Source organism: Pholis gunnellus (genome assembly GCF_910591455.1).
Source record: "Pholis gunnellus genome assembly, chromosome: 3".
Classification (NCBI taxonomy): domain Eukaryota; kingdom Metazoa; phylum Chordata; class Actinopteri; order Perciformes; family Pholidae; genus Pholis; species Pholis gunnellus.
This window is the reverse complement of record NC_136529.1, coordinates 24,077,592-24,105,161: the sequence shown is the minus strand read 5'-3', so window position 1 is coordinate 24,105,161 and position 27,570 is coordinate 24,077,592. Positions and strand designations below refer to the sequence as shown.

Here is a 27,570-nt window from a genome sequence, read left to right as displayed (position 1 = left end):
GTACGTGTTGTTTACAGTGAGCACAGACTGAGGCCTGTCATTTATTCTGTCCAATTGATCTAAATGCGAAATGCGAAACAAGACACACTATAGCTTTTCTTCTAACGCCACAGGGAGATTGATGACTCGCTGTTTGTGATATGTAAATTGTTATTTTGTCAGGTACAAAACCACTGGATAGAATAAGTTAATAAGCTTCCTTCTATATACATCTTCCATCACATTTAATGAATCCATTTCAAATATAAAAGGTCAGTAACAGTCAGCTGCAATTGAAAAATATCAACTTGATATTCCCACTTATCTGAGAGGCAAAGCTGCATATAATGATGTGCAGTGGAGAGTGAAATGTTCCAAACATTTGTACAAAACGCACTGCAGCTGACGTAATGGAGATAAAACAAAAAAAAAGAAGAAAATCCAAGCCCTCTACGTATTTTTTGTGTAATAATTATAAAAAAAAGACACTCCGCACATACAATATACACTATATATACACAGTATTTAGTAAGAGTCATCCTGTTGCGACTTGACAAAAACAACGCTGTATAAAATGAGGGTGGCAGTGTGCAGTCGGCAATGACACATTACATTTGACACCAAACATGTGTGTGCTCGGTATGGATCATGTCTGTTTTCCCACTTTTGTATCTGTTCCTCCCGGCGGGGTTGGATGAAAACGTTTTCCCGGGAGTCGATGGATGGCGCTCCTCACGCCGGGGTCTGAATGGTGGCCTTGATCTCGGCGGACGCCCTCTTCGCCTTCCGCCCCGCGTACTCGCCGATGAAGGAGCCGTCCTCGTTGAACTGGACGTCCTCGTCGCCGTAGTCCACCAGGCTGTCCCCGCTGTCCCCGGCTTTGATCTCTCTGCTCAGCGAGTGCTGGCTGCCCTTCAGAGGCTTCTCGTCGTTGTCACTGCGAGAGAGGGCGCAGTGGATTTAGAATCGCCTCATTTCACCCATGGCTTCACTCTATGGTTTATTGTGTGTGTGTGTGTGTGTGTGTGTGTGTGTGTGGGGGGGAGGTAGGCTGCAGCTATCACTGCCTCTACGATGAGCTTCTGTGACTGACATTGACCTATCTCCAGCTGACCAATGGGAAATCATCGCACGGGGACCCACATGTTGTGACGGTGTTAATCCTCACACTATACGCGCATCAATGCGTTTGACGAAGTGATGGTGAAGAGGAAGGGATCCCTCCTCTTCATACTATAGATATCGAGGGGGACATTAAACCGCTGCTGATTGTTGCAGCTGAACAATCTTCGGGTCTGTGACGCATCCTAATGGCCAGACTACTAAACCGCTAAACGCGCTTTCATATGATTTCGGTTCATAAGTGGTTCAATTAACATTATAGCCTTTGACGTGAACTTAGCGCCGCTCGCACCAGCTTTTAGTCGAGTCAAATCTAACCTCGTTAAATCACAAGTATCTGCCAGGTGGAAATGTGGGCGCTTATTAGGGCTCATCAGGATCTAAATTATGACGATGTGAAGACGGTTTCCATGTGGATTTGGAAAAGCAGCTGATGGATATTCAAAGTAACTTAAGTGTTACATTTGCGAACAGAATTGGGTGTGGTAGTGGACATGCACATGCAGCCGGTATCCTGTTTGCTACCAACTTGTGAAACCAGGTTGTCGTTTCACTGAGGGACCTAATGACACTACTGAGCACACACATTTCTCTATATATGCATACAGTATATAAATGAAACAAATCCATCAGTGAATGGATGATTTGTTTCCCTTTTTAAAGCAAAATAATTTGGAAATACACTTCAATTTGCGCTCTTGCTCAGAGTTAGACGAGAAGGTCGATACCGCTCATGTCTGTACGGTCACTCTGAAGCTGCCGTCAGCAGCCGGTTCAAAGATACTTGCGCTCCTGTGCTGTCTCTAGAACATTCTCTGCAAAGGCCTTGGTTTGGACTATGGAGCCTCCGGGTTGTTTCATAAATAAAGCACACCTGTATTATTCTTTTACAATTCTTCTTGATTTTCCGCCCTGTACTATTTGGATTATATATGAAAGTATTCATGACAAAGAAATGTATCGACGTGCAAATTAATCGCACAAAAACCCCCCCGGCCCCGCTGTGTAAAGGCCTTTAGGAGGGAAGTATAAAGCCAGTGGGCCACCTTGGCCCAAACAAGGTACAGACATTAGATTGATGGATTTTCTCATCTAACTCTCGCAAGAAAGCCGATAAGCACATATTCCAAAATGTTGAACTGTTCCTTCTGAGTTCAAAGGACCACTACCACAGTGAACCGCTAGTCTGAAACTAGCTCGTGAAACAAAACCGACAGGAGTCGTCATGACGGAGTATAAATCCCGTCACACTGAGCCGCTTTTGACTTCACCGCATCAGCGTGTGTTGTGCCGTGCAGATCCCACTGATTGGAGAATTACGCCGGGACCCAGACCCATCACCGGCCTGGAGATGAGCTGCTTTCAATGACACTGATTTGGTTTTAGCCTCCTGTTGTGTTAAAGCAGCCTGCGCTTAAATCCTATCGCCACAGCTCCCATCAATATCCAACGTGTATCGCTAGCAACAACACAACACCGTATCTAAGAGCCCCTACAAAGGGATGCTACCACTCGGACAACACCGATGTGTAAACAGCTCAGGGATGCTACCTGCTGTTTATCACATACTTTCCAGGTACTCGGGGGGCCATCAAATGTCTTGAGCAGAGGAAGTGCAAGGCTCCGCCTGCACCTCGTGCATGCTGGGTTGTCTTTTCCGCGAGAGGAGAGAGAATAACGGAGAGAAGATGACAGCAGAGGAGGATTTCATACACTGTTGCACGTGAATTGCAGTGAGGTGGTGAAATAGCGCTCCGGGGGGGCTCCGCTTACCTGTATTCACAAAATGTGTCGTCATTCATGCCCTGGGACTCCACGTCTGGGTGAAGGTCCTCTTTTTCTTTCACTGCTCACAAAATGAAAAGAGGATATCAGCGATTTCCCCCGAGAGACGGGCTGCCGATGAAGTTTCAGCCTCGGTCCCCGATTCCCTGCACTTATTCACTTAATGAAAGAGCACTGCAAGCCTTGGAAAACGATTGCGACATTTCAATCAACTCAAAAACATCTTTTCCATCCAATTTCTGTAATTATAAAATCTCATTTAAGATCATAATCAAGCTGCACCTTGAACAAACTGTTTTCTTTTTATATCAATTCAAACAGTATGCATTCAAAAAGTATACTTCTGTATGTGAAAAAAAAACAAAAAAAACAAACGTAAGGGAATGAGAGAAAAGCTTGTCGGAGCTGCGGATGATAATGAGAAGTTAATGAGAAAACAAAGGACACGGCTGCGTCTCGCTCTTTTTATTTGTTTCTGCTGACGAGCGGAGCGATCGCTGCCCGGACGACAACCTGATGGCCATTAGCCGTGAATAATAAAGCCGATAAGGACCCTCGTGTCCCCAACAGGATGAATAACATTGAGGTGCCGGGGAGCTTATGTCATCATTCCCTGCTCGGCCACCCCGTGGGCAGCATTTGCATTCTGTCTCGCTCTGGGCTTCGTTTAGATTGCTGCTCGGAAAAAACAACAACAACAACAAAAAGCTGCGTGTCTTTAATAATGCCAAATTCAAATGATGGACATACAGTAGAAAGGCTTATTTCCCTATCTGTACACAAGCCTATTTCATGTGTGAAATTTGCATGAAAAAATAATTTTGTGGCTGGAAGCAAAAAAGAAAAACTGCTTCCGGTAATGGCTGCAAGTTTGATTGATCATTTCGCTCTTGGCAACAAATAGCTGAATAGAAATATAATGATGCTCCCGGCAGCATTTACTATTCAAGCAAGGTGATGTGTGTGTGTGTGTGTGTGTGTGTGTGTGTGTTTGTGCTTGACGGCGAGCACCTACCGGAATACTTCCCTCCTTTATTTCTGTTGACAAAGCATGCGATCAGCACAATGAGAGTGAGGAGAGCGATGGCGCACATCAGGCCGATAAACCAGCCCTGGGTGGATATTCCTCCGTGGACGCTGGCCAGACCTGAGGAGGACAAAAGCCGGTGACTTTGACACGCCTTGGCCTTTTCATCGTGGACACTTGATTGAATGTTTACATCGACGGGGCCTATCTGATGCAAAAGGCAAAGGGTGGCGGGGCCCGCCGCTGATTGGAAACGGTCCAATATTAATATTAAACAGCTAATCCCGCTTGTCTAATTAATCAAGTACGGGACGCTGTACAAATGTAATTCCTCTCGGCGGGTCCGCGCAGCTAAATTAAAATCCGAGTGACAACGCCGAGGACCACACGCCGAGGCTTGAGTCACTGCTCAAGGACGCGGAGGGGTGCACCACGAGAGGTCATTTAGTTTTGCCTGCTTTTTCCTTTTTTTTTGGTCTTCCTTTGTTGTTTGGCATCCCCCTCCTCACCTGTTAACCCGGTCGTGATAACGTCTTCAAATATGCTAGAATTATCGAGCCAGCTGTTAGGAATAAGGCGCACAGTGTACTCTGTCCCAGGGTCGAGCCCGTCGATGACGTGGAAGGTCTTAGAGGTGTTTAAGGCCTCTGATATCTTCCAGACACCCTCACCTGTGCAGAGGGAGGAACGGTCAGGACGGGTTAGTACCGGTGACGACAACCACACGACCATTGAATCCAACAGTGTATGAATGGAGAGACATGGAGGGACGATCACAGACTGTCACTAAAACTCACTCGTCACAAACTACCAGAATCTAAAAGAGAGTAATACGAGCTTACGGTTGTTCATGTGCGCGATATAAAACTCTGTGTGCTCTCCTCCAGATATCCAGCTGATATTTGCAAAGCTGTCGCTAACGGCTGAGCTAAAGCTCAACAGGGCCGGGGCTGGAGGTGAAATGAGAGAAGATGAGAGAGAAGAGAAATGGTTAAAGAGCGGTTAGTGAAGGACGCAGCAGATCGAAGCCGTCGTGGAGAGGTTGTTATAAGATGATGAGGAAGTTGCTCTTCTCCTTCTATGAAAGAAAGCCAGAGTGCTCTTTTGTTTCCTAACACTATTGTAAGGAGTATCCATTACGTCTGAGAGGGGGACGTTGGGTGAGTCCCTCGGGACAAGAGATGCTGAAATGGAGATTAAAGGAGAAACACAGAGGTCTGCTGGGAGATTTGTCATCCAAACTCTTTGACGATTATTAAATGTTCAATATAGTTTGAAAGAATAGTTTTTTTACAAAAGGCTTCATAGTTAAATGTATAATATTTCAGATTATGAATCTATAACAGTTAATAGATTACGTTCTTATCTTTCAAATCTGTAACTCTTAGAATCTGCAGATATGTGTGATGCATGTCTAATATCGTTCTAGTTCATTCTCTCCTGTCGTTCTTTCACATACCTGCGGCTATAGGCGTGTAAAAAGTGATGTCAATTTATTTCAAGAGACATGAAAGGGTCCCTGGTACATTATATCCGGGGTCCTTGCATCAGAAAACAATTACAATTGTGTTTTACTTGCCAAAAAACATAAAATGTACTTTCCTTTTGGGTTTATTTGTTGTATAAAAGCAGTCAAATTTAACTTATAATTATTTTCATTACCTATTAACCTCCTGATCATTTCCCCCACTGATTGATGAACCATTTAGTCATTGGAAATAGTGAAAAATGCCCAGCAGCTGTTCCCAGGCCCCGAGGTCACACCTGCAAATGTCTCATTCTGTCTAACTCAGCCCGAAACACAAATCCATTAATATCCATATGTGATAATTGAAATTTGTGATTTGTGATATTTCACATTTTAAAAGCTGGAGGAGAGAAAAAACGTAACTTAACAATTAATCTGCGATCAATGTTGTTTCTGTCGATTGACTAATCAAATAACTGTTTCAGCTCCGAATCTTAGTTTAATAAAAAAATATAAATCTGAATCCGCCTTTGAAGCCAACCATGTGTAATTTAATACCCATTAAGAACAGTGAGGACATGTCCTCAATGGTAACTAGCCCTGCTATACTCTTTTTCTTTGAAGATCCAATTACAAGCGGGCTTTAATAATTACATTTTATGTTATTTGCTTTGAAAGCAAGATCAAACTCCCTCTGCTTTAAGCTTTGTCTGCCTCAGACATATCATGTAATGTAGCCTTTTGATACCCAACTGCGAAGACAAACAATCTAATAATGGAGTGAATGATGTGCATCATTAGTATGGGGGAAGTGTACTTTGACAGCAGCTGCCAGAGCCAGTCAACAAAGCACAATCCACTTCATTTCCCCACGGCAAACATGCAAAATCTTCTGCCGTGTCTCCAGCTCAGGTGCGTTATTTGCTCAGGTGATAATTCTCCACACAAGGACACCTGCGCCGCCCGTCCCAACCACCGCAGATGACACTCTCCAGCTAATGTTGATGGATTAGCCTGCGAACTATGGTAATTCCAATCACTGGAACTACCCGATGACTTTGACTGACAAAGGCCCCCAAAACTAAAAATTGCCAGGGCCGGCTGCCTCGTTTTGTCACTGCGCCCCTCAGCTTGCTATTAAATGCTGCAGAAAGCAGCTGCTCGCCCAGCAGGGAGCTGGTGCTTCAAAGTCAGACGGCTTTTTTTTTTTATTTTATATTTTTATAGGAGAAGCCAGAAAATATTCGGATATAGGAGCTGACAACAGCTCCCACTTATCCACTTATCTCAGTGTCCCGTAAATATCACCCTCCCAGTTTGAGCTCGCTCCCCCGGCCCCCCCCCCCCCCCGGCCCGGCCCAGGAGGACGTTCACCCTCGCTGCTTTTCCCTCTCGGCTCGGTTGGTGGCCCGGACGTCTTCTTGTCCCTGAGCGATGTTGCTGTTTACCCAGTTGAAGATTACATGGAAATGCCAGGTGACTGTTCGGTCAATACTCTGACGCGTACAGGGGAGGGGGGAGGGGGGCTGGGGCCCAACAAATCAATCACTGACAATTAGACATATCTGTCCCCTTCAAGTGACTGCAATCTAGCGCTTCACTGTCGGGCTGGCAAATATAGATCTGGTATCTTAGGTTTCCCCGCGGTACAGCCGGGAAATTAAAACCAGCCTTTTCATCAGCACGCTACCTACGGAAGCCCTGTGAGGAAACAAAAAAAGATCTGGTGACCAATTGTTTGAGTCTGATCGCATTAGTTTTGTTGTTTATGAAATAAGATATGAAAAAAGGTTTTGCCAGTACAATCATAATCAAGTTTTTCTCCTCAGGATCATTTTACTAAAGGCTTAAACGCACTGAAAGCATCTGACCTGCAGGTTTTGAAGTGACCGAACGCGCCCCCAGTATTATGAGTATTAAGTATTGTGAGGTCAAACCGCCTCTACTCCGACCGTGCTAAAATTGTGACGCGACAAACGAGGACCCAGCCACCAAAGCTGTTTGGAGAAAGCTAAAAGGTATGAAAAGCTGAGGATATTCCCCCGGAGGACCATATGTTATTCTAGCACACTTATTTATATCAAATCAATAATTTAAAATATAAGGTGTTTCAGGGTTTATGAATAATACACACATTTTGCCAAAATAGGGACCTTTATTCTCAAATACTACTAATTCTGTGGCCTCAAATCAGATGCCTGCAGTGCACCGTGGGAGCATCAATTGACACGTGTCGAGTGATGCACGTCATTCATCACTTTCAGTGAGTTTGGGCCTGAGGTGTTTGTCGTAATACACAGAATATATGCACCTGGTGTTAAGAGTGCATGGAGAAATAAAAACCCTCCTGAAATGAAACGTAAATGCTTTAGGTCCTATTTAGAACATGAAGGAGTGGTGCACTTCAGCCTCTTGTGGCGGAAATGAGTATTACAACAAACACTTTCATCTGTCTTCACAAATGGGCGGAAAAAACGACAACTTACAAAAAAATGACCCCGGCTAAACTTTTTAAAGTAAAACATAATAAAAAGGAACTTTGGAAAGATTATCCTGGCACCACATCACCTGTTCCTAAGTCATGAACACAGGTGAGAAAAACATTTAGATAAGATCTAGAAAATGGATAACCAGAATTTTGTTCTTATTTCCACTGGAGAGAATCTGAAATAGCTAATTAGCCTTCGTATTTAGTTTCCCGTTTTTCTGTGTGTACTCCACAGTTTTGGTTTGTCTCGCTGGATGGATGCTTGTAGTGTCGGGATGTGCTGCCGCTCTACCTATGGTGGAGCGAGTGGGTTTGGTCACTGGGGACTTTGGAGTGCTTGGAGGTGAGGGGGAAGCTGACTTGCCTGAAAAGAAAGACAGACCTTGTGGTTATCATTCGGGACGCTACGTTCTACTGTTAGCACGCATGCTATTTTCAGCTAAACTCTAAAATTAGTAACTAGTCACGTCTACTGTGAAACAATCTAGACTCTGGAAAACACTTTACAGTTCTTATACACAAGGTGAGATGTTTTATTTGCATTTAATTTGACTTGATCTATCCTTCTTAAAGTGAACACATTTTCTTTGTGCACATCATTGAGAGGGAGAAGAATGGATGTCTGTTGCTCTTCCTCTTAAAGCATCATTTATTTCCTCAGCTTGAGCTAGACGCGTCACACTGAGTCTGCTGTTGTCAGGATAAAAGTCAATATTCGTTTACAGTCACTAATGAGCCCAGATTAATATGAATTTATAATTAGGTTACTCATTACCATTGCTATTAGAGAGAACGCCACAAACTTTATTTAAGAAGTTGACAATGTTATAATGAAAGGAGGCATCGGAGTGCTCTCTGCTGAAGGCAAGGGCAAACAGCCGACAAGGTCAATTATCTGCAGAGGAGCCGAGTGTTCGGAGCTTTTTAATTCGGCACAGGAGGAAAAATAAAGTGTGTCGACCTGTTCGAGAGTCAAAACCTGATGATTTATTCAGGCCCTGTAGCATCCACACCTGTCCACATTTCTACATCTAAAAAGCATGCAGCCGCTACTTTAAACGATAACCACGACTGCGGAAAACATGTCAGACCAACATACAGCGAAATTTAGACATTCCCAAATGAGGTGTTCCTGTTGTATGTGCGAGGTCTGACATGCCGCAGGTTCTACGTGAACACAAGTGCTACATACTGAGGCCGACAGTGGAAGCCAATGTGGGAGCTGCGGGGGGAGGGGGAGAACAAAAAAAGGAAAGACAGAAAGAAAGAAAAAAGACAGAAGGGACAAGCAATGCTAAGCAGATGTTGACACACACTCCGACATTTACAGTACAAAAGGTAACGCTCACAGCAAAGCAGGTTTTAGAGGCGCGAGCGAAAGACAATTGACAGAAACGACACCGACATAAACACGCGTGCAACAGCTCCACAAAACTCAATACAAATGTCGTCTTCCCTGGAATCATTTCTTCCTTTTTTTTTTTGGGCTGGCTTTTCAGCATGCAAATAAACAACCCCTAAGAGCCAATTAAGTTCCTTTCCCAGATTGTGAGGATTTTCTCAGTAAACACTAAGTAGTCGCAAAATTCAACACCTGCAGCGTGTTTCATCATTAAGTTGAGCCGTTTTGTTGTTTTTTTTGTTTTCGCATAACACAACCTGAGTGACGCACTTAAAGCCTTCGGGGTGCGTTTGTATTAAGGAGTGCCCCCGGGCCAATTATTTCTGCTGACAGTATCTGTTCCTGCTGTTTCCTGTTTCATTTCCCGTCCGGTCGGTCATCACACCCGCCGCCCCGCAATCTCACTCAGGCTTGACTTTTGAGTTCTCGCCCAGCCTGAAGTGCGGCGCGGCAGTCCTCAACAAATGATATGTAATTGAAAAGAAAAAGATTACACGCTGCTAGCCGGCTCATTATGATTACTTACCCGGCAACTCTTTTCGTGATTACACAATTCAGTATGAGAACCTTCAGTTTCCCCTCCTGCTCAAAGCAATTTTCTTTCTTTGCTGATTGTTTCATAGCTCGCGCTCTCCGTCCAATCAATAAGCACTTGCTCTCTTGTGACAGTGACAAATGAAAACCTCCACTGCGTCCGTATGAAATTGTTTATCCACAAAAATTACTTGCATAGAGATATGAAAAGCTTTGCTGCCCGGGGGCGCGGATCATACGACTAGTTCAATGCCGTTCTTTGAAATAGTGAAATGGCTCCGTCACCTACTTCTCTCGGCCTGAATGTGTGTTTCATTGTCTCCCCCGCACCCACCCACCCACACGCACACCACCCAGTCAATTGCTTTGCGGGACCCTCCCCCCCACTCACTTGTTTCTAGGGTGGTGGTGCACTCCTCGCTGACGACAGGCCCGCAGCCCACCGTGGTGCAGGAGCGCAGGTAGAGCTTGTACTTGCTCACGGGCTCCAGGTCGCGCAGGATCCACTTGGTGGTGGCGGGGTTGCTGATGTCCACCGTCTGCAGGGGCCCCACTTCCTCCGTGTCGTTGACTAGATGGAGAAATAAAAAAAAACATATACATGTGGTGTATATATACTTAAAAAACGTTGTAGGCCTCCTCTCAAACAGTCAAGTTGCAGTTTACATCACTTTATAATTTGATCCGGTTGGACATTACTGTGAAATCATCAGAACTAGCATTTGAATTATTGAGTTATGAAAAAAAACATCTTTTGTGAGGTGTGACCTTTGACCAGTGACCTTTGAGCATCAAAACCTAATCATTTCTTTCAAATCCAAGTGGACGTTTGTTTCAAATATATGGTCCGTTGTTACACTCATTTCCAATTCCTTGTCCTGATGGTATTGTACCATCACTGGAAGGGAGCACCTATGAGCACATACCCTTGAACTAGATTGTAAATACAGTGAAAAAGGAGAAAAGAATGAACTGTTTCATTTTCATTTCATGTAAAGTTGAAAAGTGCTCTATAAATAAAATGTATGATTATAATTACACGCCTCAGATTCCGTTGTGGCATTGACATCAGGACACTTTCTCACACGACAATGAGTAGAGACGGGGCCTGCGAGTGCCTCGTGGTACAAGGACGGGGCACTATATCAATGTTATATTGATATACGTAGATATCTTCTGAGATTTTGGATATCATAATATGGCAAAAGTGTTGTCTTCTCCTGCTTTTAAAGGCTGCATCACAGTGAGTGATGTCGTTATCGGAACTTAACAAACTCTTGTCATTATTCTATCATTTACCTTTACCAACTTAGTCATTATAACCAACCTAAAGGTTGTAAGTATGTTTTTGTACTGGTGACTGTGTGAGTCCTGTACTTTGCCAAACACTTCCAACTGACAATCACAAGACATTTCAGCGATTTCAAAGAAAGCAAACAATGCAAACGCACATCTCCCTTTTATTTTAGCTCTAGCAAAGGAAGAACTTGCTTGTTTGACTTAATACCCCGTTTAAAATGTGATTTGCATTTAACAAACAAACAGCTCGTGGCCTGCACTTTCACAACTAGAATTTATCGTTTGTCTACGTTGCGATGGGGTCTCATTTTTCACTCCCTAAAGCACCGCAGTAGGCAGGGAGGTGGCATTTATGTTCTTTGTGACAAAAACAAACGCAGCAGGTGTTCAGGCGACCTTTGCTGTGAAAGAGGTGCAACGGAAACGATGACAAGAATGTATCGGTCTGCCTCTCTTTCTGCCCAGACACCCCCCACTGTTATCAGAAATCAGGATTTCTATCTTGTTGTTTCTAGGGAAGAAAGAAAAAAACGGTTTATTTTTGGTAAATTATGCAGTCCAAGCTGTTGCAGAGAAAGAGGCCACAGGCGTCACGTTTCGACCCTTGTGGACGGATACTTTCTCACTAATCCGGAAGCACTCAGGCCTGACCGCCGGCACACGCCGTCGTGTTGAGTGAACAGGCTGAAGGCTGCAGACTTTGGCTCTTCCACTGACTCCAGACAAACGACAGTTCCAAATATTCCTCAGCCCCCCCCCCCCCACCCCCCCTTGGGCCAAATATCATTGGCCTTGTGTATTGTGAGACGGACCCAAGACTGAAATCTGACAATGACCCCACGGTTAAGAGTTTAGCTTAACGGGAAAGAAAAACGGAATGAGTTGAATTTAACTCCCACTCGCGTAGATCCGGAGTGCCAACTTCACTCGGCCCACTCTTCATTGAGTTTATCAGCGGCAACTCTAATGTGGAACAGTGTGGCAAAAGAAATCGACACACAATTCACTTTTTCATATATGTATAAAAGGCTTTTTTTTTAATTTGATCTGTAGTGTATTTCATGCTATTAACGTCTTATCTTACATTTCTTTTAATCATGTCTACACCTGTATCATGCCTCCACCTCTATTAGCAGAAGGGCTGCACAATCTGCGAGGGTGTTTTTGAATACCAAGATTACTTGTGATAAATAAACATGTTAAAGTGCACTCAGCTCTGCCTTTCCGTTGAAAGGTGAGAGTAGTCACACAGCTGCTATTATGCCATTTACACCAGACTGAATATGCTACTTACTGACGATTTATGAATAGTAGTAATAGAAAGAGTAGGCTGGTAGTAGTAATCAGAGAGACAGTCTATTGAAGGTGAAGGTGGTGGGAGTCCTGTTAGAAGCTTAGTGGACTTATCAGTTTCTGTTCTTTTATTTTTATTATTATTTTCAGTTTGAACTTTAACACAAAAGGCACCAATAAGAAAAACAGAATGAAAGTTGCTTTTTAAAGTTTTCTACCGATACTTTCTTTAAACTTCTGCAGCCTTTGTGTTCACAATGACCATGCAAAAATTTTGTGTAGCCCTAATTAGCACTTGATTCTAACTTAAATTAATAATCCTCAAAGATTTTAATTCTAACAAATCTCTGTTGAGTCACGATCCCCGAAGGAGGAAACCCTGATGCGCCTGTCTCAACAAAAAGACTCCAGAGTGCTAAACTCTGAGTGAAAACAATGGAGTTCTGCTCAAACAGACATTTTTAATCAACCAGGACTATAATCTTAAAGATTGCCACTTTGACCAACTTAATTCCAACTATTAAGTTGACACCGTGATCAAAAGGTTTCAGGACTGAAAATGTGCCACTTCAAAGCGGGTTAGTTTAACGGCTCAAACGCCCGGTTGTCCCAGCGTGCTCGGCGTGTTAAACGGTGTAACAACAGGCCTTCCAGTGAAAACCTGTGAGACGTGGCGCTGAGGATCGGACGTAGCCCCCCCCACACACACACACACACACACACACACACACACACACACAAGCAGCTGTGCTGCAGCTCCGGATTTCATTTGTGTCGCCGACGATGCGCCGACAGCTGGCTGCATTATCCTTTTCAATGTTTCGCACATGACTTCCCTCAAGGGGACTTAAAAAAAAAAAAAAAAAAAAAACAAAGAGTAAAAAGTCACACTTCAGAGAGCCCATCAGCTTTATTGCTGTGGTACAATGAAAACATCCTCTCCTGAAAATACCACCTGACACTTGTTGTGCCCCTCTTGTGCGGCCAATCAAACCCAATTAGCCGGGGAGATGCGGCGCAAAAGACGACGTCGGAAGTTAGTCACCGGCTTCGTGGTGACTTTAGTTTGAGAGGCGGGCGGAGTGTGTGCACGCTCAGTGATGGTATCCGGCCCGACGGTGACCGCAGACAGGATGGGGTCAGTAAAGCTGGAGCCTTAACGGACTGCGACACGGTGGCCTTGGTCAGCACTGGCTGAGCCCTGATCGTGACGCGCAGGCCAGCAGGCATCACCCTGACATGTCTCCTATACACACACACACACACACACACACACACACACACACACACACACACACACACACACACACACAGCCTGATCCCACCGTGACCCCGGCCCTATTAGAGCGGGGCAGGGATTTTCCTCGCCTTGTTGAGGATCATGGGTTAGACAATCACCAAGATCCTCCTCCTGCAGCAACACACTCCTGTACTGTAAATACTCGTCTGTATCAATACAACACAGAGGTAGAGGCATTTCAAGCAGCGACGCTATTAAAGTCTACGCAGTCACTGTGTATAAATTGAAACACGCGGCCTGCGTGTTTCTCTTTTCTTCAGAGGATACAAGCAGAAGAGGAACACAGGGATGTGAGCGCTGTTAAACACAAGTGGAAAAGCAATACACGCCGAGAGGGCATGGCCATTCTATCTGAGTTAGTTAAGCATGAGGCGAAGGGATACGTACTGAGCTGATAGTCGAGGAGGTACCCGGTGAGAATTCCATTAGGCTCCAATGGCGGAGCCCAGAGCAGTGAGACGGTGTGCTTCTGTACATCCGTGACCCTGAAAACAGGATTTTTCTCCGGGACTGCGGGGGGGCAAAGAAGGCAATAGACACAGTGAGCAGTCGAAATTCTGATAGCCGGTTTTCTTTGGCTATTATTAGACTTTCCCCCTCAGTAGTTGTGAATCAATACACTCCATGCTGTTATTCCACAATCCTACCTCCCTCTGGGGTTTTGAAGTTGAGGGGGTGGCTGCCGGGGCCGTTGCCCCGCCCGTTGAAGGTCATGACGATGAGGCTGTACTCGGAGAAGGGCGTCAGTCCCGGCACCGTGCCGTGGCTGCGGTCCCCGGGGAACACCAGCGTGCGCTTGTCTCCGTGGCTTTTCTTGGAGTCCGCCAGACTGCGCAGACGCCACCAGTTTACCTGAAGGAAGACGCACAGAGTCATCCTCCGCGGCAAGACATCAAACCACGTGTATATATATATATGCGTGAGAGAATGCTGAATGAGTTTAACGAGAGTGAGAGACGGATCGGGGGTGAGATGAGCAGAGGTTTAGAGCAAGGTCGGGTGCAGCACAGGTCTGCTTTTGAGGTATTACCCGGTAGCCTCCCAGATGTCCATGTAACTTGTCCTTGCGTACACGCGTCCAGCTAACCTTGACCACTGAGCTGTTCGTCACCTCCACGGCTACGTCGTCGGGTGCAGCAGAGGGAACTGCAGAGACGAACACACATTAGAATCTGGAGTAAGCTGGACGTTTAGTCAAAGGAAAGATGGCCAACTAGGATTTCAATACTATGACTATAGAACTACCTAGATTTAGAGAGCAGCTATTAGGGTTTGCTAACGGTGGGCTCTACCTACAGTCACACAAGCTAACGTAACCTTTAAGCTAAACGCTGCATTTAATAGCACCACATTTAAAGAGAGGACACAACAAAGAGAAGAGTCACGACCTGAGGTTACATCCTGGGGGCAAGTCCAGAAGAAAGCTGAACAACAGGAAACACAGTAAACTTCTGCACGTGCTGCTTCTCTCTTGAGAAACTGTTACGCTTAACGACCAAACTCTCTAAATCTAAAACATTTCAAAACTTATCCGTAAATCACTTCACAAAGTCCACCCGAGTTCAGCAGAAAGGGAGAGAAATGTTTTCTCCATAAGATCGTAAAGCTACACAGGCTACGAATGGTAGCAATGTTTGTGAACTTCAATACCCAGAAACCACCTCCGGACACATTCATCACCTGGTTTTATCCACCACCATCTGCAAAGTGTTTCCACTGAAAATAGCCACAAGGAGACTATTCAAAAGTCTCCAGGAAACACTTCATATTGTCATTTGATTTGTGATGTTTTTTCACCACAATGTAATTAAAAGGAAATCTATGATGTTGTAATACATGTATAATATATTATAATGTTGTAAATATATAATATTATATCATATTGGGTTCAAAGGCATCTTTTAGTGCACGGTTTGGTTAATTTCTTTTAAACAAATTTGAGGCAAGTGAGAAAAATAATCTATTTTCTATAAGTCTGATCTAAATTGTGACTTTTTTTCGTCTGTGAAACAGGTGTGGAAACATTACCAGGTGAACAAAGAAGTTTTGGCAGGTGTGTTTTTTTGTTGTTGTCCGGATCATTTCTCAAGTGTTTGTTGTAATACTCAAAACAACCTTTTCACCTTTTCGGAAGTAATAATCAGAGAAGAAAAAAACCTATTTAGGTCAGACTTGTTTTCCTCCCTTGCCTCTCAGGGCTTCCGTAAACAATCAGATAAGGTCAACAAAGACCACTACTCACAGTCCTCCCCTGAGTATCCTGACAGTATCTTGGGCTCGGGGGCCCAGCCCTGGTGGTTCCTGGCTTGGATCTTGATCTCGTAGGGCACAAAGGTTGGAGTGTTCGTCACCACAAACGAGTGCCTCTTCACCATGTGCTCCTTCCAGTCCTCCTCCACGTCCTGTCTCCTGTAACTCACCTTGTACTCCAAACCGGGGCCATTGTGCTCAATGGGTAGCAAGGGCTGAATAATGGGAGGAAAAGAAAGCACAAATGAACAAGGTGTGAAGGGCATCCATAGAGACATTCGCAGTTGCTTTCCAGCGCACAATGTCACTGTCTCCGTGGGATTACAATGACAGCCCAGTGAACTCTGCCTGGAACACTGGCAGTGTTTTATCCCGCAATCTAATAACGGAACAACTGACCTGGCCTAGCAGCAGCATGGCTGTTCTTTGATACGGGGCTTGCTAAGACGTCGCAGATGAAAAGATTTATCTGCTCACAGAAGTCAGACCGTGAGAAATAGAATGAGAGACCATTATCCGCAAAAAGCAAATCATTAACAGTGGGAGAGCTCATGAATCCAGGATCCGTGGGACAACGCTGCGATGACACGGCAACCAGATAATGTGTGAAGGAGAGATTTATCTTTTTACAATAAAAGCTGAATATATTACCGTACGTGTTTAAAAGATTTAAAAAAAAGAAATCATTTTCACAGCTCTCCTTTCTCTTTTCTAATCAAAGAAAAGGAGCAGCTTTCACTGCGAATGCATTCAGAGTGATCCCTGAATATGGCTTTTCTAAAGATCTGAACCACAGCATGAAATATCAGAAGTGGGCCGTTTCTATTAAATTAGGTTCCTCTTGCTAATTGCCTATAAAGCATTGATAAAACTTCCTCTCTGTTCTTTGACTTGCCAAAAGTGTAGCAGATGGGAATAACTCACCGCACAAAGGTAGCTGACATTAGAGAATGTGCGGTAAGAAGATAATAAAAGACCAAACTCTACTTCTTACCTCCCAGTTGATATCCATTTCATGTGGCAAATGACCTTCGATTTTGACATTTTCTGGGTTCTTGTCAGGGGCTGCAGAAAAGAAGGAATATAGATTTTGTCGCTTTGTTAGTGGAAGAAATCTCCGATGAAGTGGGCACACAAGAGAGCGTGTTTTGTGTGGAAGAGTGGAATCAATTATGTGGTGGGTCTGAGTCTTTCAGAGTCCGCGGAGCGGCAGCGTTGGCAGCTCAAGTGGCCTGGAGGATCTGATCAAGAAGTACGACAAACAATGAAAAAGGACCACAACGCCTCTCACCTGCCGCCGGCGGTTTGTATCTCTCCGTGGGCTCGCTGGGAGGACCCCTCCCCACAGCGCTGAGGGCGGACACGCGGAAGCGGTAGTCCACGTGGCCGTGGAGTTTGGGCACGGCCTGGTTGTGGTTGCCAGGTACGCGGAGCAGCTCCTTCCAGTTCCCCGGCTCCCACTGGCTCTCCTCGTACTCGATGATAAACTCTGTTGACAGGCAGAAAGACAATCAGGGCGGCCCCTCGCTGCTACGGATCTTGCCAAAAGGATTGCTTATCTAACCACCAGCTGTGCAGAAAAAAAAAACAACCAAAAAAATCCTCAAACCCTGCTCTGGGCTTGTGTATCCCTAAGGGAGGCGAATCATAATCCATGCTCGGATGAATCAATAATAGACTCATATTGTACAAGATGGTATCAAAGAAATCTATTAACCCCAAAACGTCACATATTCAGTATGTACCATGCTGCATGTGCTGACACCTGCACACACAGATGCTCCATTTTCATTTTTTTTTACCTGTGGTGGAGCTGTTGTGATCGTCCCCAGGGATCCATTTCAGTTTCACACTTTTGCTCTTGTGTTCAGACAGTACCAAGTACTCGGGTGCATCGGGGACGTCTGAAAAACCATCACAACAACATGACTTTGTGAAAATCACAGACACATCAATCTCTGGGGCAAAAAAAAAAGAAAGGCCAACGGGAACAAATGTTCAATCAAATCAACCCCGCGAGCCAGAGGATGTGGAACGAGCTTCATCGCTGCATAATTCTTTTAAACTCTGACAATCGGCTCTTTTTGAAGAGATATATGCAACGTGTTAGACACAGCAGTGAGCTAATAAAGCCGTGTGCCTGCGTGTCCATGCTCTGCTCTGGCTCCCTGACATATTGATCGCTTTATGAACGCCTCATACATAAATGTAGCGCCAGGGGTCCCTGATCCTTTTGGCCCCCGGAGCAGAAGTGTTGTTGGTTATTTGTTGGCTCACCTAGCACCATGAGCAGCGTCGAGGCCGCGTCTCGGTCCACCGGGGTTCTCGCCACGCACGTGTACACGCCCTGGTCCCTGTGGCTCACGTTGACGATCTGGAGGATACCGTCCTCCACAAAGTATCTGTGGACAGAGAGGATGGAGGACGCAATGTTGATGGACAAAGCTGGAGAGTACAAAATCCAGCTGGGATTAAGTCTGAAATGCTGTAGGAAAAAAAAAGAAGATAAAAATAAAAAGCAGCATCCTACCTTGAATTCTCTGTGTGGTTGAGGCCTATCGCTATATCGTCTTTTTCCCACAGGAGCTCAAAGTCGTTGCTGAAGGACTTGTCGTACTCTGCGAGGCATGAGAGCTGTGCCGCGGTACCTATTAAGATCTGCAGGTCCTCCTGGGCCGCCACTATTCTGGTGGGATCTTCCATAGGCGCAACCGCATTAGTCACATTTCAAGGACTGTGAGCCACTGCGAACACTTTTTACAAGAATAACAAAAAATACAAAAAAAGAAAAGCTGTTTACCTTTGACGTAGAGCATGGCGTTGACGGCGGACGATCCCTCTGTGTTTTTGGCAAAACACGTGTACTGTGCCGCGTCGTCTTTCTCGGCGCTGTAGATCTCCAGCGACCCGTTGTCGTGAACGGCAAACCTCGGCCCCTCCACGGATTCAGGGGAGTTGTCTTTGCTCCTGGGGGACGTTCAGGAGAAAGTCCAATTAAAGTGCTTTTGATTCCAAATGAAATATGAACACAGTGGGAGTCTGACTGGAGAGAGACACACACACACACACACACTGTGAAAGTTGCAGAACAGAACAAGTGTGAAGTGACAGGGTTACTTAGAAACAGCAGGTCACCAATAGAGAAACACGCTGTGTGTGTGTGTGTGTGGGTGTGTGTGTGTGTACAGAGGGACTGTGTGCATCCAGCAGTTGAGATCTACTGCTCTCTGCTGGTGTATGGGAGGCAGGAGCAAACTGCACACTTACCAAGTGATAGTAGAAGGAGGAGAGCTGAAGACCGAGCAGTGCATCGTCACTCCCTTCCCCTCCACCGCAGAGTAGTCCTCCTCATTCTTGGTCAGAATCATGGGGGCCAGATCTGTGAGAGGCAGAATCTGATCATCAATCTGAGGTTGTTGGAAAAGCAGAGGATGCCCTGATGTGGATATTCCGCCGTGGAAGAACCGAGTCGTGGGAGGCAGATCCTCGCGGGTTAAATGAGGCGTCAGTACTGTTAATTGTCGGCTCCCTTGTGTCAAAAAAAGGAGTCAGCTGTCATGTTGTCTGCAATGTGTGAATGCAAAAAAAATCAAAGACGAAAACAATGGAATAATAAGTAAGCCGGGCTCGTGCGCCTTATCAGTTGTAGCCAAAGCCTCCTATTAAAATGGTCTGTCTCTCCTAATTGTTTACAAAGGCAGCCGCTGGGACTTAGCATTCAGCGACTGTTCAGCTTTATTAACTCCTGTGTCAGAGAACAAACTCCGCAACTTTCTTTCTTTTATTTTTTATCTGCACTTGTAAAGCAGCACATGTTTGTCTTATGGCCCTGAAATCAGAATGGCATTGAGGAGGGAGGGGGACTTGTTAGCATATAAATGGCAGGGAGCTGAGGCTTGTTGCTCCACAGGGAGATCCGCTAGGGCCCCCGAATGACTGAGTTACAGCTCGTAGACAGCCCTCCTTTTCCTGGGCTCCTCGCTGCTTTATGGGCACATGCCAACATCAGCGCCGGCACTCCGGCTTGACACATCAGTCAGCAGCGCCCTCCCGATGACTCACTGCGAAGTCTGACACTTGCTCGCAAACGGAATCTTTGGATCCTGTTTTTGACGGTGAAACTGAAAGTGGCGACGGCTCGCGGAACCAAAGAAGCACTTACTCATAATCATGATGTTTGCGTTCGACAGAAGGGTCCCGTGCTTGTTGGAGGCCTCGCACTGATAGACGGCGCTGTCGGACGCTTTGGCGTTGTGCAAAACTATGGTGTCATCGAACGCCTTCCTGTTGGCTGCAGGGGCCCCTGTTGGAAAAAAAAAAAAACACAGATAGTTTGAGATCATCACCATTCATGCTGCAACTCTGTATGCACTAGGGCTGCTAACATTAGGGCAAACGTATCTTAATTGCATTTATTTAACAGGATAAATGTATTGACTACCAAGCACTTTTAAACACTCTCTCTCTCATGTTATAAGTTCTGTGATAAGTTGTATTACAAAAAAATGAAAGCAACAAAACAAATTTAAAGTCCCCTCGTCATCGGGACTGGCCCTGAGTAGAAAGGTTTGAAATAGTGAGGAGGGTCTGTAGTTGGACCGTCGTGGGACTCACCCTGCAGAGGTTCGCCGTTCACCCTCCACGTTATCGTCGGCTGAGGGGTCCCACTGGCCGAGCACTTGATGAGCACGTCGGAGCCGATCATACTGAGCTGACTCTCGGGCTCAGCCACCCACTCCGGGGGCTCTGGGAACACACAATCAGCGTGGCATTATCAAACCCATCGGTGCCATCGTGAGAGAGACACTTGGCGCTCACAGAGAGCGGACACAATCACGGGAACGGTTGGGCGATATATACGAGTACGAGAGTCTCGCCGCTGTAAATGCTGCATTCAGGGGTCTGGCCCCCCGGCAGACACAAGAGGCCCTTCAGCTGCCTACTGTCTCACCGGAGTCCTTGAACGCTTTGAACAGATTCTGTTCATAAGAGTGCATTTGCACATACACCAGTCAGCAGAGAGAACATTTACTCAAGTACAAGTACCTCCAAATCGTTCATCAGTACAGTGCTTGGGTATTTTGCATATTCTACATACATTTCAAAAGGACATTGTACTTTCTGCTTCATTTATTTGACATCGATAGATAGTAAAGCTTATTAAACACAACACATTGTTAAAGATGAACCCACGGGCTTCCAACCTTGTGAGCTCTTATATAAAACCAATGTCCCCTTAGATTTCAGTTGTTATCAGTTCCACCAAAGACACTTCTCACACGGCTTCATCTAAACAACTGTTCCCAAAGAGGGAACATTATTTAATATTTCACGGAAGCAGAGATTAAAATATGAATACAAATGGATGTATCAGAACTTTGCCTTTTCTTCTTCTTTCCTGCACTATTATTCATCACATGACCCCTCAGACTCATCATGTGACCCTTTGGTGGGGCCTGGTCCTTAGGTTGGGAACCATTGGACTAACTGTTCACTGTGGAAAACACTTAAAAGTAGCTACATTTCAAGACCCGCAACAGTGTAGTGCTGCTTGATGCATCGGTATTAAAAAGTATAAAAATGTCATATTTAATAATATATTGGTCACAAAGGCCATTTTTTCCATAAGGAGTACTTTTACTTTGTGTTTTCAAGTACAGTAAAGTGCAGGTCTATCATCAGTCTATTACTCAAATGATTTGACTGCTGAATTGATTTGAAACACCGCTGTGACGTCCGTCGTTACCTTCCACCATCAGCGTGAAGTAATGGATGGCGTCTCCCAGCGCGTTCTTCGCCTTGCACATGTACTTCCCGTCGTCTTCCTGGTCGACTCTCGGCACAATCAGCAGTTTCCCGTGATTCTCCAGTTTGGCTTTGGCTGGGAGCGGATGACCCATCTTCACCCACTCAACCTGTGGAGTTGGACTAAGAGAAAGGGGGCAAAGAGGGATCGAGGCGTTGACTATACGTGACACAGAAAATGACGTATAAAACGTGTGGCGAAAGAGCAAAAATGTTGGGACGAATAATACTAAAATGCGCAGGTTATTAAAAAGGAAGTGCTACTTACAATCCCTCAGCAATACACTCCCATTTCAGGTCCTCTCCTTTGACCAGCCGTGTCTCTGATCTGGCACCAGAGGGCGTCAGAAAAAAGGGTTTTCTCTCAAGGATCGCATTAGCTGAGGAAGCATGGCAGAGAATTAGACGGTAAAACAGAAAGCAGACGGCTGCACTTTGAACACGCACATCTGCCTCGTGCATGCAGCTGTTTACAGATGAGGGGTGTGTTTTACTCTAAGAACTTGAAACTTACCAGTTTCAGGACTCATGCCACTGTTTTCTGAAATGGAGGTGGATGAGACATAAAATAAAAATGGAAAAAAAAAAGACAATGAACATGAGGACAGCGTGGATCAATGAGACACATCACCGAGATCAAAACCACAACATCAAACCAAGGAGATGCACGTAGACAAGACGGCGTGACACTTTGATGGCTTTTTGAAGTGCAGCTATGAACACGGACGCATCGCTGAGCCCGTTTGGAAGCGATCGGCGCTGTGAAAACAAACTGGAGGGGAAATCGGCACTGGGAGTGTAGAGACGGAGACGCTGAAGTGTGACACCTACTCGTCTTCACAACGACGGACATGGCGGTCTTCTGGACGATGGTGCGTATTCTCGGGAAGGCGGCGAAGCAGCAGTAGTCCCTCCTGCTGTCCTTCTCCACGGCGTGGGAGAAGTAAAGGTCTCCGTTCAGGCCCATGGACACCCGCTCGTCCTGCTCGATGTGCTGGAGGTCTGGAGCACAGAAGGAGGCAGGTCTTACATCCTGGAGCGTTTATCAGCCGTGAGACACAGCTGAACTCTACTCAAGCACTGTACTCTGGTACAATATTTACATATTTAGGTACTTTCTTTACTTCCACTCCACTTTATTTCAGAGCGTAACACTGTATTACTACTACTACATTTATCTGACAGTATAGGTACTAGTTGCTTTTTAGATTAAGATGCCACATACTAAATAGATATCAAGAGATATCAACAGGTTATTTGTCCTTAGAAAATGTAAGGAATACAATTGTAATCATATTTCATTAATTATTTCAAGTGTATTTGTAGTGTGTGTGTGTGTGTGTGTGTGTGTGTGTGTGTGTGTGTGTGTGTGTGTGTGTGTGTGTCTGTGTTGGCAACTGATTGGTGAGTTATTCCGGCTCATTTTGTGTGCTTCTTGTTGCCATTATTTATTGTTGAATTTCTTTAAACTACTTTCATTTTTTTTGTCTTTTTCCTCCATTTTTTGGTTTGTCTCTCACTTTAAGTTGAGTTGAGGGCCGTCGTATAAGCCCGTGGCTTCTTAAACCTCCCGACACATGTCTTATTCTTTCATTATCTGGAATTCATGCAGTCTTATGTGTGTTCAAATGAAAATGAAAGTTCAGGAGGTGAGGAGAACTTGAGCTATATGTCCTGGGTGGGAATGAACGGGCGTACTATTACAAAAATACATTTGTATTTTGAACTAAATTGCCCTGTTGATTTCTCATAAACATGACTTACTGATAGTCATCCAGTAGATCTGGAGCGGAGGTATTCCTTTAGGTGGATCACACTGTAAAACAAAAGCCTGGCCTTCCTCCACCACCACAGGGTCAAGTGTTTCTTTAGGAAACTTCGGAACATCTAGAAGAAGAAGAAAAAGAACAGACGTGAATGAATCAAATATAGGATGCAGTTCCCGTCTACTCCAGGAGATGGCAGTAATATCATTCTGGGATTTAGTGGGAGCCTTTGTATCATTCAGTCATTCACTCTGGGATTGTTTTGCTTCACTTGTCGGCCTGCAGAAAGAAAACAGACATCACTGCTACTATTGTGTGTGTCTTGTCACTGCTGCTGAGCGACTGAAGCCCAGCCAAACGTAGTCCCCCACGGAGCAGATTTTCTTTTGAGAATGTATGTACTGAAAAAAAAATAAATGATGGAGAGGCTGAATCACACTTCCTGCTTTTTTTTTTTTTTTTAAATCCAATGCAGTGCTATAGATGAGACGCTGCGGTGGATGGAGAGCTCGGGGAGCCTCAATGACTTTCTGCCCCGTCCAATACAATGAGAGGCTCACAATGGAGAGGTGCAGTCATTACACACGACTGCTGGCCCTGAATCAATTTGAAAGCACTGTAAAAAGAGCACCGCACACACACACACACACACACACACACACAATCACACACAGATGTATGTTACTCACGGGGCACAATGAACTCAATCTCCTTCGATATGGCGGTCCCCAGTTTGTTTGAGGCGTAACAGCGATAGGTTCCCTGGTACTCTGTAAGGTTCCCATTATTGGGTATCACAAAGGTCCCAGAATTCTCCTCTTTCATCAGCCGGGGGTCCAGAGAGGGGTCGAATTCCTGGCCATTCTTCGTCCATCTGAATCTACATGAAGAAAGCCGGTGTTGAAAGGTCAAGTCCTTCAGCTAAGCCGGCTCATTTTCCAAACAATCTAAACCAAATGCAACATGTTGGTGGCAAACTGTTGTTGTTGTTTGTTTGTTTGTTTGTTTGTGACTGGTGTGTGTCTGTCTCTCCGTGCTCTCCCTCCTCCCATCCGGAGAGACGCGAGGCTTCGGTACTCACTCTGGCTCGGGGTTCCCTTTGGCTTCACACGTCATGGGGAAGCTCTCGTCAAACGGGAAGGCGATGAGAGAGCTGGGCGACTGCTCAGTGATGGTGGGCAGCTGCTCAACTGGGCGACAAACACAAAAACGAGCACGGGAATGTGAGAGACACAACACAGGCCTGAAATGCAGAGCTCTTTTCAGAAGTATCATGTTCAATGTGACACTACGGGCAGTGGTTCCCAACCGCTTTGGCTTGTGACCCCCCCCCCCCCCCCCCCCCCACACCGCAGGTTATTTAGCCTTAATGGTGAAACATTTGTGAAATCAATCTGAAAGTAACTTTTACTTTTAAGAAGCTTGATATAGTAAAAGTGTCCAGAATTTCATAAGAAATGAGCAATAATGAAAGAAAAGCACAGAATGTTGTCAGACTTGTTTCGGTCTTTCTTTCTAAGCCTTTTAATCATCTTGTGACCACTTGGCTTCTTCTTGGGGCCCCTTGGGTGGTCTTGACCCCCAGGTTCAGGGCCTTTCCCTGGCTCAGAATGGGCCTATTGGGGGGTGACTACGCAGCGCGGTAAGCATGATCGACCCCCGTTCAATAAAGGCAATGAGTCCGTGTTACCTTATTTGACAGAAGTCTATGCATTTTGCTGCTATCTCTGACCGTGCCTGAGTAAATTAAACCCAAACCAACAAACCTACGGACTACAAACCAGCGTTAAAGGTGCATGCCACCAACTTCTGTTCCACCAGCTACGTGGAGATGCCAGTTGGGGAGCCGGCTCGCGCTGCTTAACAGCCCGGCTCCGGTCGGTAACGCTGTGATCCCGTTAGCACTATAGCTTCACAGCTTCAGGCCCAGTCGAAACAATGCAGCTTAGCTGGCTTATCCAGCCAAAGCTGCTTGTGGATGAGAGGGGAGTAGACTGCAAGAAGTCAAAAGATGTCGTATTTAAATTGATGTTGTGCTTGTTCAACAGTTGTTTGATATGGTGATTTTCCTTTGGCGCTGGCTAAAACCCCTTTTGGAAGGGGTGCCAAAAAAAATTCCTCCATTCAGGAAAAACCATGAGGTTGGGAACCACTGAGATGATGTTGATGATTATATCTCTGTCTCTACATACAGAGTTGAGGTAAGATGAGGACATGCCATGAGTCATACACGCTAGAATGCCAACTAGTATGGAGTCATGACTGATGCCACAGGAGGATGAGATCCAACACATATGGCTGTGAACAGAACTGCCGCTGTGCTCGACGGCGAGCCGAGGAGATTAACAGACGAGAGCAGAGGATGGATCACTAATACCAGCTACGGTGCAGCAGAGCGAACTTACTGTTTATATGAGCTAAAACTACAAAATCCATGGCAGCAGGAGGAGGGGGGGTAAACAAAACAAAAACAGTCAGCAGTTTGCAAATAATCTCTTCATGTCTCAGGCATTCTCTACGTAAACCCTTTTAAACACACACACACACACGAGTAATGCAAAAAAACAGAGGGCTGAATTAAAACGCTACTCTGACATCAACAAAATACTTTTTGTGAAAACCTGTTTGAACTGTTCTTTATCAGCCCCTTAGGAGATATTTCTGAATAATTCAGAGGGAGAGGTTTGATATGCGTTTCCAAGGAAACTGAGGCTCCAACACAAAAGACACACACACACACACACACACACACACACACACACACACACACACACACACACACACACAAAAAGTGACTCAAAGCAGAGAGTAGCTGTAAATATATTCCATTCACAGAACGCTTAATGATTGTAACCGTCCTCTGTAGTGCGATTCATCTGCCTCTAAATTATTCGACACCTTTTTCTCCCGTTAAAAGCACTTCAAGATAAACCAAGGACAAGTCCTCTTTAGATGAACATTAGGAAATCTAAGACTCCTTTTGTGAGACTGCTGTCCTTTACATACTCTGCCGCGTCGCCTTGCTTCACAAATGGCCGTCTTGAAGGAGCTTTTAACGTGTGTTTGAAAAGTAAGTGTCTGTTGTGTCACAATTCATGCTGAATTGTTTCACTGTATAACGTCAAACGGCAACTGAATGGAAAACAACTAATCTTTTATTATTAACCTAATATAAATGGACTTTTTCAGAGTCATTTCAGAGCTAAGATGAGGCCATCAAGTGTTCGTCAAGACTTGAGATTATGATTTGAATGAATGTGCTGCTGAGTGTTCATTAAACGCATCACATTAAGTTTCTAAACAAATGTCATCAGCATATTAGCAGACTTCCCAGCATGCATTGCATGAGGGTTAAAACCTTTGACTGTATATAAGTGGTTGTAGTTATATCACCCACTGGCTGGTAGACTGCCATTTTGAAGCCTAAATCCGGCCTTTTGGACACACACTGTGAAAGGGTTTAAGTTCTAAGTCGAAATCACAGGAAACTAGCACCAGACAAACGCCACGGTAGCGACCTGTCAATCACAAGGCAGCCCCGCCCTAAAGCATACTCTGGTGTCAACAAAAACTCTACAGCAAAGTTGTCTTTGCAGGAACAATGTCCCCTATTTCTTTTGACAGAAAGCAGTCGCTATAAAAACTGCAAAACACTTTTTTTGTAATTTGAGTGAACTGCCCCGTTAGCAGACATTGAAACAAACGTGAACCCTTCACAACCCACGATGGCACTCACCCTCCAATGGGATGTCGATGGCTGTAGTCGTATAAAAGGCACAAACGCAGGCGATCAAGCCCAGCACGGCCACCGATCCGGGGTTCCTCTGCATGGTTTCTCCTTCAATCTCGGACGTCTTCAAGAAACGAGTGCTCTTATCTCTCCTACTCGGTCCTCAGTGCATTTCCCTGGCGCGCCGAAGAAGATGCGGTACCTGTGAGGGAAGCACAGACGGAGGAGGCCCCATGAATCCACCCACGCGCATGGCAGACGGAAAAAAAGGCAAACCCCAAACACAACAACTCCCCCGTGACTGGGGAGCCCGACTGCTCTC

General features: G+C 45.3%; 1 protein-coding gene across 1 annotated transcript; it reads right to left on the bottom strand.

Annotated features, from left to right (window-relative positions):
• Nucleotides 1-672: 672 nt before the first annotated feature.
• chl1b (cell adhesion molecule L1-like b) lies at nucleotides 673-27,348 on the bottom strand (the record flags this gene model as incomplete). The annotated part of the gene is made up of 29 exons (XM_079186361.1): nucleotides 673-916; nucleotides 2,875-2,947; nucleotides 3,902-4,033; nucleotides 4,423-4,584; nucleotides 4,756-4,863; nucleotides 8,162-8,233; nucleotides 9,062-9,091; nucleotides 10,197-10,376; nucleotides 14,085-14,207; nucleotides 14,345-14,549; nucleotides 14,728-14,843; nucleotides 15,940-16,162; nucleotides 16,942-17,012; nucleotides 17,239-17,436; nucleotides 17,750-17,851; nucleotides 18,225-18,349; nucleotides 18,478-18,643; nucleotides 18,748-18,914; nucleotides 19,215-19,326; nucleotides 20,110-20,250; nucleotides 20,562-20,693; nucleotides 21,694-21,875; nucleotides 22,021-22,132; nucleotides 22,584-22,754; nucleotides 23,517-23,639; nucleotides 24,208-24,398; nucleotides 24,600-24,708; nucleotides 25,924-25,941; nucleotides 27,255-27,348. The coding sequence occupies 29 exons, from the start codon at nucleotides 27,346-27,348 to the stop codon at nucleotides 712-714; spliced, it is 3,843 nt and encodes a 1,280-aa protein (XP_079042487.1). The 3' UTR covers nucleotides 673-711.
• Between the last annotated feature and the right edge of the window lie 222 nt (nucleotides 27,349-27,570).